Source organism: Micromesistius poutassou (genome assembly GCF_964030765.1).
Source record: "Micromesistius poutassou genome assembly, chromosome: 13".
In the NCBI taxonomy this organism is placed as follows: Eukaryota; Metazoa; Chordata; class Actinopteri; order Gadiformes; family Gadidae; genus Micromesistius; species Micromesistius poutassou.
In genome coordinates this window covers 7,729,285-7,741,086 of record NC_140283.1, presented here as the reverse complement: position 1 = coordinate 7,741,086, position 11,802 = coordinate 7,729,285, and the positions used below count along the sequence as shown (strand labels likewise).

The following is an 11,802-nucleotide window of genomic DNA, read 5'->3' as shown; positions in this document are numbered from 1 at the left end:
TACCACATGTGTGTCCTGAGCCCAGTCGTTCAGAATGGGAATCGGATTGGATCAAATCTTGAAAATGGGTTGTTCAAAAGTATAAAGGATTCTGAAATCGGACATCACTTAATCCAGTTTTAGTTGTAGTAGGATTGGGACAACTTTGATCCAAAATATCTGGTTTATCCTGATGCAGTGAAGGATGGATTCATGGTCGATTATGGAGCAAAATGTGATACAACTGTAAAGTTGCCTAAATAATACATTTGTATCACGGAGTGTATATACATTTATTTATATGTTGCCCTTGATTTTTTTAACGGTTACAGGAATACATGTATGCTGTGGGTCAGATGAGCCTGGGTCTGACTTTTTAAAGAAATGGTAAATGAAAAGGGGGGGGTTTATTTAGTTGGATTTTGCTGTTTTCTGTTTAAAACACTTAAAGTGAACCCATGCTGCCTGGCTATTCTGCCTATTAGTAGCTTGTAGCCTACATTTTGATATGAAGTCCCATTTAGAGTATCTGTATTCCAAACTTGGTGATATATGGATAACTTCGTGAAAAATCGGCACAAAATGAGGAGCGATTACCTGATCCTGGATAGCAATAATTTGGGATAAAAAAAATGATAAATCTGATCCGGATTCAACCTTCTGAACTGGGCCCTGGTTCAAAAGGTTAAAGGTGCCATGACATGCCACCAGGTGTGGTGTGATTAGCCGTTACAAGCCGTTGTGGAAATCAGCCTCTTAAGACATCGCAGGTGTGCTTGTCCACCTAGATGTGTGATGGATAGATAAGCAACGTTTTCTACAGTCCACTGGGTAGGCTGATAGACTGATCTATCCAGCTCACATCTAGGTGGACATGCCCACTTTCTGCCCCTCATGGCACCTTTAAGCTCAGTCAAGCCACCAGTGGCGTGGGGCAAAAAACACTTCTACATGTATTTTTCTACCATTTGAGACCCATCCTTTTCAAGAGAAAATGCCGATACCCGCATAGAGTGAACAATTTCTCCTATGCATTTCTTTCTTGTTAACTTTGAAAACCTGGGGGCAGAAGTGGACCAGAATACATTTATTTCTAGAGCAAAGATTACGTGGATGGGCGTGTTTTGTCCTTGAGAAACGTTTTAGTTCAGATATATTTTAATGGAGTAAAGGCTGCAGTAGAAAGGTTTTTGTGCAAGTTTAATGCAGCATTAAATGTGGCTTATATAATTGCTCATAATTGTCATACAAAATGAACAATCCCAATGTACAAATATAAGAAATTGTATTTATTACATTGAATTCCATGTTGAAAAACAAAACATATATAAAAGACAGTTTTGGTCAAGATGTCACAGTCAACCAAGTGACTCATTATGTATCCCTGTTTGCGTATTTGCTTGCGTACATGTGCTCATAAAAATAATATCCCACAGTGGTATGACATCACCAGACGCACCCCACCCCACTCCTTGCCATGGACTCTGGAGCTATGGAAACCGCTCTGTTTTTCTCATCACCAGCAGGGTCTCACATAGGATGAAGCTTCACCATGGGGACCGGCAGAGAGGGAAGGACCTGGTTCTGGAACACAAAGGTCTGGACGCGAGTGAAGACCCAGAGGAAGACCAGCAGCACGCTCACGTACTGGATCCAGGCCCCCTTGATGGTCTCCCAGAACCCGGGTCGGTAGGTGGAGAGGGAAGATAGGTTAAGGAGCATTCTGCCTGGGTTAAACATGAATAAATGGTGGGTCATGATGATGGTGGCCTGAAGGTGAAAGTATGGCGATGACCTACCTTTGTAGTTCTTAATAGCTTGATTTGATAAAGGGCTGCATAATATAGGTTGGAATCTTGTTGTTCAGATCACCACAGCAAGGACATGTTATTGTTATGACTCAAATTGGACTTTAAAAAGGACAATAGCAGTCTGTGAAAACTTCCTTTTACCAAAACTCCCCAATTGGCATTTAACTTCCGCGTGCCTGCCATGAATGTAATCAATGGCAGTGGGAGTCAACAAAGCAAATCTTAATCCTTAATCCTAATTTGTTAAAATGTTAAGGGTACAACTGTCTACAAACATAAAAATAAGCATACTGTAATGGACTATGCTAGGCTACCCACACATATAAAAACACATAGTTGCTTGTACATTTTCATCAAAGTTAGTCCTGCTGGTTTTTGCTTCCTCTTTGAGCCATACTCTACTTAACAGTTAGAAGGATTTGGCCGCTCTTCTAAGACCCCAGGTTAATTGTTGACAGTCTATGTCGCCTTAGGCGAGCCATTGACATCCATTATATTCATAGTAAGTAAACACATAAAACTGCTCAAACAAAGTGTATTTCACACATTAATGCAGAATGTGTGTGTGTGTGTGTGTGTGTGTGTGTGTGTGTGTGTGTGTGTGTGTGTGTGTGTGTGTGTGTGTGTGTGTGTGTGTGTGTGTGTGTGTGTGTGTGTGTGTGTGTGTGTATACATGATCTATCTTTGTGAAAGGATATCTGATGACTTCCAGAGGGTAGCGTATCTCAGTGCTGAGCTTGAAAGGGGAGCCAGTTGCTCTTCCGACGGTCCATACTGGGCTTGGGCATGAGAAGGTCGTGGTCACTGGGATAAATATGGAGACGGAGAAAGACACAGAGACACCACTAAATACACCCCTAATAACAAACCAAGCATATTCTTGCATATGCAAAATAAGGCCCGTATGGTGTGGTGAACATGTGTGCAGCATGCATTGTTCATACAGCGAGTGGACACTCACAATTACGTTCCTGATAGGCCTTGATTATGTTGACCAGATTGTATGCACTGGCAAATGGACTGGAGCCATCAATCACCGATACCTTGGTGGGAATGGAAAGAAGACCGGTGAACACAGGGGGTTAAATACAAGTATGGTAGTAAAATTATGTGTTTTCTGTTGCTGTTTTTACTAGTGTATTCACTTTGGAGGTTATACTTTTTGATATTTACAATTCCCCATCCGCACCCACTTGCTGTTTTCTTGAAAATCTGTTAACAGGAGCCTTGTGAACTTGCCCGGGAACCAGACAATTCTCGCAAGCTCATGTATCATTTACTCAGCAAATAAGGTCCTGCCCATACAAAAAAGGTTCTGCCCGGTAAGAAATAGAGGAATCACAACAGTTGATCTAACATGAGGAACTATGACAGGGAAGGTGTGCCGTAGAGGCATTTCAACAGCATCAGAGATGGCTACCGCTGCTCTGCATCTGTCTGTTGATTGCACTATCGAGACGGTATTAAACTAACTTGATGGTATACTTATACTAAAAGAAGAATAGACGACTGCACACAGTCTTTGTTGAGAATAAATGTGTTTTTTCGTCGCTTAGTGCCGAGTCCCCCGTCTCGTTGCTATGATTGGTTGGAGGCCGCTTTAGTCAAATGGCGTCCAGATGCATTTTGGTCTGTGCCCCGTTGGTGACGCCCTTTGGAAATGAACGGAGAGCTGACCTATTGCTGTTTGTAATTCGTCTGGCGATGCCAGGCTACGTGTGCGGTGTCACCGGCCTCAATTTAGGGCAGTCAATTGGCCCTTTCTAAGCCAGGCCCAGTTCAAGCACAACGATCCTTGGCGGAGGCCTGTGCTATACTGAGCACATCTTATAGTTTTAGATGTTTTGATGTGGTTCAAAAGGGTTATATCTTTTTAGTTATGTTTTACTTGATAATAGTTGCTAAGGAGCTCAAACTATGAAAATGATAATCATTTTGCAGATATAGTTGGTTAATATTGCCAAAACGAAATTGCCTGTAGTATAATGTATACAATAAGAATATTACAATTGCACATAACCTTAAATAAATGTATTGTAAAGTTATATGCAATTGCATTAGAGATTAGAACATAACGTACTGTCTTTTGGAATGCTCCTATAGGTGATATGTAAATTTTACTGCTAGGGGTCTCTCAATCAAAACAATAACAAAAGTTCATTGGAGTTGTTGCCTTCACCACCATTGCCTGTGAAAATCTTTCTGACATGATTAAGGCAGAAATCATATTCACATATTTTTTTATTCATGTACCATTAACATTAGCAAATAATGTTGACCAAAATGTATTGATAAATGAGTTGACTACCTGTATAGCTGTAGCTAGAGTTAAGTGGCAAATTAGATTGTGGGGTAGCCCAGCACTGTTATCCATGGTCAAAACAATCATAACGTTACAACAGCAAAACGTGACCAGACGTATTAGCTTGGCGGCTGTCATGATCCACTGACCGTATACTTTTCCAATGGAAAATACACGAATACACACCTAAACGTGAACTAATTATTAACTATGACATCATGTGGTATACAAGGAACATCTTTCATCTGTCTCACACACACCCACGCACACCTCACAAGGTCTGTGTGAAGAACACTGCAGCAGCAGAATGTGTCTTACACCAATGAGCTGACATTAATACATTACACACAAAAGAGGCATGTGAAAGGCCAATGCGGGAGCAAAATAAACCCCTGAGTGCGACCAAATTAACGTAATAACTAGTTAGGTGTTAGGGTAAGTTAGGTGGTTGTACACAAGGCACTTCGCTTCAAAACCAGCCCATACTGTATGTACCCTCCCAATGCTAACTGATCCAGCCTAAAGTGATGAAAAGTAGCCCAATTGGAAGGGGAACAGCCCAATCTTGCAACACTGGTTAGTGTTTTGGGGGAAAACTGATCCAAAATTTGATCAGGATGATCAGCGTATTCTGGAGTTTCTAACCGTATAGATTTGCATAGCTGTTTCGATTAGCGATAGTTGTAACACATTGGGTTGGCGAATTCGAAGTTTAAAATATCCTACCAGGTAGAGAACAAGCGAAAACATATCATTGTGGGCTAAATTGGCAATGGCTGGGGCAGAATGGTTCTCTGCTTACTAAGCAACCCGGTCCATCAGGAATCCTGAAGTAATACCTTTGGCTAATGAAAACATAGGTGGAATGTAAAGGTACTTCTTTGGAAGTACCTTGCCACACCTTAAAAATAACATAACTGATAGTTATGGAATAGTCTCAGCTTAGATCTGGTGATAGGCTTTCATGACTGTAAGTCAAATGGCTGAGGAGTTGTCTTTAAAGTTTTCAATTAATTGCTGTAGCACCCCCTATGGTCCTATATGGATGAACCATATGGATTTAGCCAGGTTAACCTTGACCTATGCTTCTTTAAGTACACCAAGTTTGTGTGATGATTGACTCAAGTTAACCCCACCTTTAGTCACCTAACATTGAGTGTAGGAATTTCAGTTAATTGTTATAGTGCTCCCTATAGCCCGATATAGATACAATGTTGATGATGATTGCTTTAAGTTAACCTTGCTTTTTGGCATTAAGTTAATTTTGGATGATTTTGAGCCTCTGGCGGCCATGTTGTTTTGACAATCAACTTCATTTTACTTGAGCAGTTGGAACTTTGGTCCCCAACACCCACTATGTCGGTCCCGCTCAAATCAAACATTCCGTCTATGAACTGTGGTGATTTTAGTGACAGGCCACGCCCATTTCGATGCCACTATTTGAAAATATGTTGACTTTAACTTGTTCGGAATTTGATTCTGAACAACTTTTGTATTGGAGGCAAGATCATAGGAGTCAATTTTGACGTAGATATGAGCATTTAAGTCTTTTCGCGTTTTAAACCACACCCCTTTTAGAAGTCAATAGCTCATGGGTCCTTTAAAATTGATTGTACAGACTAATCTTAAAGAAAGATTGAAGATAATGGTCCATATATGATATGGGCTAAAGGATTTTTGTCAAAGTCAAAAAACCTGGGATCCTTAGGGAATTTAAAGACCGGGTAAACCAAAAATAATTATGGGTTTTGAGTTTATAATACCACAGGAAAATATATTATTAACCACCCTGCCAAATTTGAAGGACTAAAAAAATCGCGAAGTATATAAAATTATGCTTCAAAGTTGATGAAAAATGAGCAGTAATCCCTGGCTCAGGACGGTGGGGGCGTGTGCGCTGCAGGCCAGGAAACCACGCCCATCACCGGAGAGGTCCAACGGGCAAGCTAGCTGCAAACTGACAATTCAAATCAGACTCGTGAGCGGTAAAACCATAGACGGGTGAAACCACAGAATGCTAGTGCGCGGTTAATGTATTTATACCTAGAGGGCAGCAGGGGGCGGGTCTACATCGAAGACCGCTTTACGTAACGCGGTCTTCGATGTAGACCCGCCCATTTTAAACCTGCACACAGAACATTCTCTGAGGCCTAGCTCCTCAAGGAAATGATGAATGGGAAAAATATTTTTTACATGTTTTGAGGGACACATTTAAGGCCTAATTAATATGATAAGAAGAAAAATACTGAATTTGGTTTACCCGGTCTTTAATGTTTTTAACTAAATTCAAGATGGCGGTAAATCTGTTCGCCAGAAGTCATAAGCCGTTTCTCAATTTGCGTTCTCGTGTGTACTCGTGTACTTGCGTTCTCGTGAAACGTCATCAGTGGTAGCCCAAGTACTGTTCCAATTCCAAGTACGCGAGTATGCGAGTACTGTCGTAAAACCCGGAAGTGTTCTCGATGCGTTCTTGATGAGGCCGTTCTACCGAGGATGCATCGGAGGTGACTCGTGTGGACTTGGGACCGTTAAATATCCCAGGATGCATCATCGAGTCCGCTGCTGGCTATAGGTTCTTGAGGCATATTTGTTCAGCATGAGGATATGCATGTGTGAACAAAGTTTCATGAGTGTAGGTCAAACCGAACCGGTTACAGATATGCTTGTTCAAAGTTTGAATTTTTGGACAGTTGCTATAGCGCCACCTTTGGGCCAATCAGTGTAATATTTACTGTCTGTTAATCTTGGGTCAATCTCTACAGCTGCAGTAAGTTTCATAAACAGCGTGCGGGCGGTTTAGGCTGTGTAAGTCAAACGTGGAGGAATAATAATAAAAACACTAAGGATTACAATAGGTTGCCTCGCACTTTGTGCTTGGAACCTAATAAAAATACTAACACTAACAATTACAATAGGTTGCCTTTGCACTTTGTCCTTGGCCCCTAATTAGGTCTAGCCTGGCTCCGCCCGCCCACCTACTTCCGCCCAAATTTCATTTTCCCTTCAGTAGTCAGTCTGGGGCTGGGGCTTGTTAGTGGGATTTTGCCCGAACAAATTTCTGTGTGACCAATCAGCGAACAGAGGAAGTGGCTGAGAACGATGACGTCGAAGTAGCGACGTATTGTCAATGACAAGACCTAGCCTCGACAGTTGACTGCAAACATTATCTCTGTCCTTACTATCGAATATTAATGTAGAATTTGTAATTGTTCCTTGAACTCTAAAATTAGATGAACAAAACCTGCAGCTATCGTTGACAGACATCTTCACGCTTCATCTTGTTTTGTTTGTGTACACAGCCTGCGCATGCGCGCAACGTAGTTTCTGGCCGGTCCCGGCGCATGACAAACGTCACGACCAAACGCTATTGCGATTGGTTATGGCAGATCCAGAGTGGCACTGGGCAGATCCAATAGTTTTAAACTTCAACAGACACCCGCCTCCAAGTGAGTGAACGTTTGCCAATTACAGCAGTTCCAGACCTTCTGTACAAATGAAATGAAGTACGATGGTCTGGTAGCACCAGGCTAAATTAGGTCTCTACTGGAATATGTTTTCCTGTGTTTCCTTGAAAGTTAGGTGGTAAAGGGGATCTGGCAGGCGACCGAATTAAACGTTACACCGAATAAAACTATATAATCTTTTTTTTGATATTTTAATGCAGAAATGTTACATATTATACTGTGGAGTGTGTGTGGTTGATGGCTTGTTTAAGCAGCACCAGCTGACCCGAGTCAGACTGATTGGACTCTAGGGCGTGTTGCGTATTAATCAATGCGTACGGGTTAAACCAGCCATCACCCCACACACTCTGGGACCTCCTACATGGCAGAATGTAATGCTGGGTACACACTAAAGGATAATTAGCCCGATAATTTTGTGCCCCATTTCCCCCTCCGACTCTGGTCAGCAAAGATTTAATGCCAGGTTATCCTGTGGTGTGGGGAGTGTTTTTTTACTCTGCAAACTCTGCAATAAAGCACTTTAAACATCTTAATACTGTGTCCTGGTTTTGGAGCAGATTGGTGCAGTTTGGCCAGCTAGATGGAGTGTGGCAGCCACCTCTAATATAAACACTGTAATAAAGGGAAATTGGCTCACAGGACTGGTTTGTTGAGAGAAATTTGGGGAAACGAATCCCGTTTTCCCTTTTATAATGCAACAGCAGGATAGTCTGCTTTTACATACACCAGATCCATTCTACTCTTGGTGAAGTGATTATAGAAAAACCTGTTGAGGCTTGTCCAATAAGTCAGAATACCAGTATACCAAGTGTTTTCTACCGGGTTTCTGTTAGTTGGCATTTACCGGGATTGGCTGACTAGAATCTCAATTAGCCAGTAATATAAATCTTGACAGACATCTTGGTTGTTGTTTTCTGTTACATTGAGGGGGGAATTGTCAGTGAATATGCATTATGCGTGGCATACTGAATGCATTGACTACTACTGCCCTGCTACGACACACAACAATCACACAAAGCCCTTCTTTGTGGTAGGTTACTGATTGTTTGCCACCGGAGCCGCTTAGACTGTTCTAAATCAAACCCTGGAGCATGTGGTTTGTCTGGGGAGGTGTTAATGCTCATTCGAACTCTGGTGCAGACCAAACAAACAAACTGTGGTGCACATAAGAACGGGGGTCTCTTTGCGCTTCCAAGTGATCTCTGTTTTTGTCTGCTTTAGGTGTGAACAGGATCAGAACCAAGATTAGGATAAGAAAACAATGCATTGTGGTTTTTTTACGTTTTACAGTCAGACATGGTGCAATCCAGTGAAATATGGTTATTTTTCGTTACAACACAACATAGCACATTGTTTATAAATTTATAAATTTGTATGTATTTCTGCACTCATGTATCATTAAACACGCACTGCACGTGTACTACAAATGGCTGTAAATTCTTACATTCAGATAGTAAATGATAATCTTATGGCCACGTTGGCCAAAATGGCTGGCAGAAACCCTGATATAGATGTCACACCTGGAAATACATGCAAATACATAAACAAGAGTATGTTCATTATAAACGTACACGCTTGTCACGTCTTCAACTGACCAATCATCCTGGTTAGGGCTGAACAATTTGATGAAATAATCAAATCGTTTATTATTAATTATATTCATCTTCATCGTCATCCGCTTATCCGGGGTCGCGTCGCGGGGGCAGCAGCTCAAGCAGGGGGCCCCAGACTTCCCTTTCCCGGGCCACATTGACCAGCTCTGACGGGGGGATCCCGAGGCGTTCCCAGGCCAGTGTTGAGATATAATCTCTCCCCCTAGTCCTGGGTCTTCCCCGGGGTCTCCTCCCCACTGGTCGTGCCTGGAACACCTCCCAAGGGAGGCGTCCAGTAGGCTTCCTTACCAGATGCCCGAACCACCTCAACTGACTCCTTTCTAAGCAGTGTCAGTTGAGGTAATAGAGTCAGTTGAGCAGAGAGATAATAATAATAATTGTATTATTATTATATTATTAAGTTCCTTATGTTCTGTATTATTTACTAAAAAAGCATTAAATCATTCTTTAGTATGACCAACACAACATTGGAAGTAGTCAAAATATAAACTGCTCTTTCCTTTAGGCCAGGGCAATGTGTTGAGATTAATTGATATTATAACATCTATAACATTCAGCGAAATTCGACAAAGAACGTGAATTCGCCTCATTCGCTCAAGTTTAAATATTTGACCTTCGGCCTACAATTTGCGTAATATATTGAAAATCACTCTTTTAAGAAAAAAGCTATTTCTATTCTATTGTTACGCCAAACGTAGCTTTATTGTGAGTCCAGGTGAATTATGTTAAAGCAGGATAACATTACTGTCTCAGTGACTGAACCTTATGAATTGAACACAATCGTTTTTGAGTAACGTGATGGGCTTCTGCAATCTGCAAAATTTAAAATTTATCGGCCGTTCACTGTTCATGTGTTTAGGGCGTAAATCAGCCGATAATGATCGGTGCCAAATCAATCAGTGCAGCACTTAAAATTACCATTTAAAAAAAAAAAAAAGGATAAGAGGGGGCTGAGCTCACATTGTAAACATTGTAGAGGCCGCGGTGAGGCAGCGGGACTCTCTGCTGTAACCTCAGGTCTCCAGCGACAAACAGCTGAGCTCCAGGAACCGGAGAGGAGTACTGGATGTAGGCCAGGCTCTGCATCATGACGGTGGACATCCGCTGAATGAAAAAAAACAGGAAAATAACATTATTATTTCCTGGAAGCAGAATGTTTCTTGGAACCAGACATCTGCTGGTCTCTCCACCTGAGGCTATGGTTTAATTTGGGCTTGACTGAAATGGACAAGTGTGATACTATAAAGTAATATATTAACACAATAAAGTGGTTGCATAGCATATTACATTGCAAATGTTGTGGGGCTTGTTTGCAAGATGACCAAAAGTTTAAGACGTTTATTTAGAACCTTAACAACGTAATACAAAAGCTGAACTGGTCTGCAGAACACCTGCCTTACAGCTTTTGACTAACAGTTTTTGTATTCTCGCTTCTCGTGTCGATTCTCACGTTGCGTTGACGTGGAATCATAATCAGCCCTTAGGAAACAAGGGTCACTTTAGAAGTTTTTCCACGATTATCATTAAGCATATAAGGAAAAATATTGATTATAATTCTTCTGAGGGAATAGTATCCCACACATGCAAGCAGGTAGAAGACAGACGTACAAAGAGCTGGTAGCTGAATGTGAGGAGCAGCTGCACGCTGTACACCTCCTCCTCTGGCTTGAGAGGGAGCTGCACTTCCAAGATTAGACGGTCCAACTTGCCATCCTGGTTCTGGTCCTGCTCCTGAACCTGGTCATCACACACACACACACACACACACACACACACACACACACACACACACACACACACACACACAGTTTCTTTGTCAAGATGCCAGATTTATATGACAATCTAAGAAGTTTCGCATGATCGGTCAAATGAAACCCGTAGTGACCAGCTTGTGACTTACTTACCGAGATTGTAGGAATACGGAGGTTGGGCCCAAGCATGTTGTTAAAACTGGAAAAAGTACTCCAGGCTACATAGTCTCCCTTGGTGTTGGTGGATGCAACAAAAAGAGTTTGATACTGGAACCTCACAACAGGCTGCTCCTCATAGGTGCTCCTCTTGATCCAGAAGCCTAAAACAAAGCAGCGAAAATGTCAACACATATTTATCAACAGCATGATATGCAAAGAATACAAAGAACTTCAATACGTCAAAGTGATGTGGTAATAACAACGAGTAGGTGGTTTGACAGTCGTTATCATTACCTTGGCTTCTGTAAGCAACCAGTAGAGGTGAAATGTATGTAAGACACAAAACAACAACCAGAAACAACGTTGCCTTCGTGCAAACGCTGGTTTTGTACCGAATCAAAGCCGGATGAGAATATACTTCATAGAAAGCCATAACAACATAATACGACTGCACAGTATCATTAATTAATCAGATAGCACGGATGCTAACTCGGTACTGATTCTGTTAGCAGCGTAGTTAAAGAAAGCAAGGTTCACAAACGGAAACATGAACACAGCGAATAAAATACAACTAAATAAAGTATATCCATCTGCAGCTATTTGAAAAACAGTTTTTTGATGTAGGTAAAGCTAGGACAACTGATTTGGCAAGTATATTAGCTAGGTTGCGCAAATACGATGCTCCATGCTTTAGCTACTTCCCGTCCTTCAGCTTAGCGTCTC

At 41.6% G+C, this 11,802-nt stretch overlaps 1 protein-coding gene across 2 annotated transcripts; it reads right to left on the bottom strand.

Annotated features, from left to right (window-relative positions):
- Nucleotides 1-1,443: 1,443 nt before the first annotated feature.
- tmem231 (transmembrane protein 231) lies at nt 1,444-11,512 on the bottom strand (the record flags this gene model as incomplete). Of its 2 annotated transcripts, none has more annotated exons than XM_084477106.1 (7): nt 1,444-1,668; nt 2,485-2,594; nt 2,752-2,833; nt 10,130-10,273; nt 10,778-10,906; nt 11,074-11,240; nt 11,374-11,512. In XM_084477106.1, the coding sequence occupies 7 exons, from the start codon at nt 11,510-11,512 to the stop codon at nt 1,510-1,512; spliced, it is 930 nt and encodes a 309-aa protein (XP_084333232.1). In that variant the 3' UTR covers nt 1,444-1,509. The 2 variants fall into 2 exon arrangements, with proteins under 2 accessions (XP_084333232.1, XP_084333233.1); XM_084477107.1 differs by having other exon boundaries at nt 1,444-1,680; nt 2,497-2,594.
- Nucleotides 11,513-11,802: the final 290 nt, after the last annotated feature.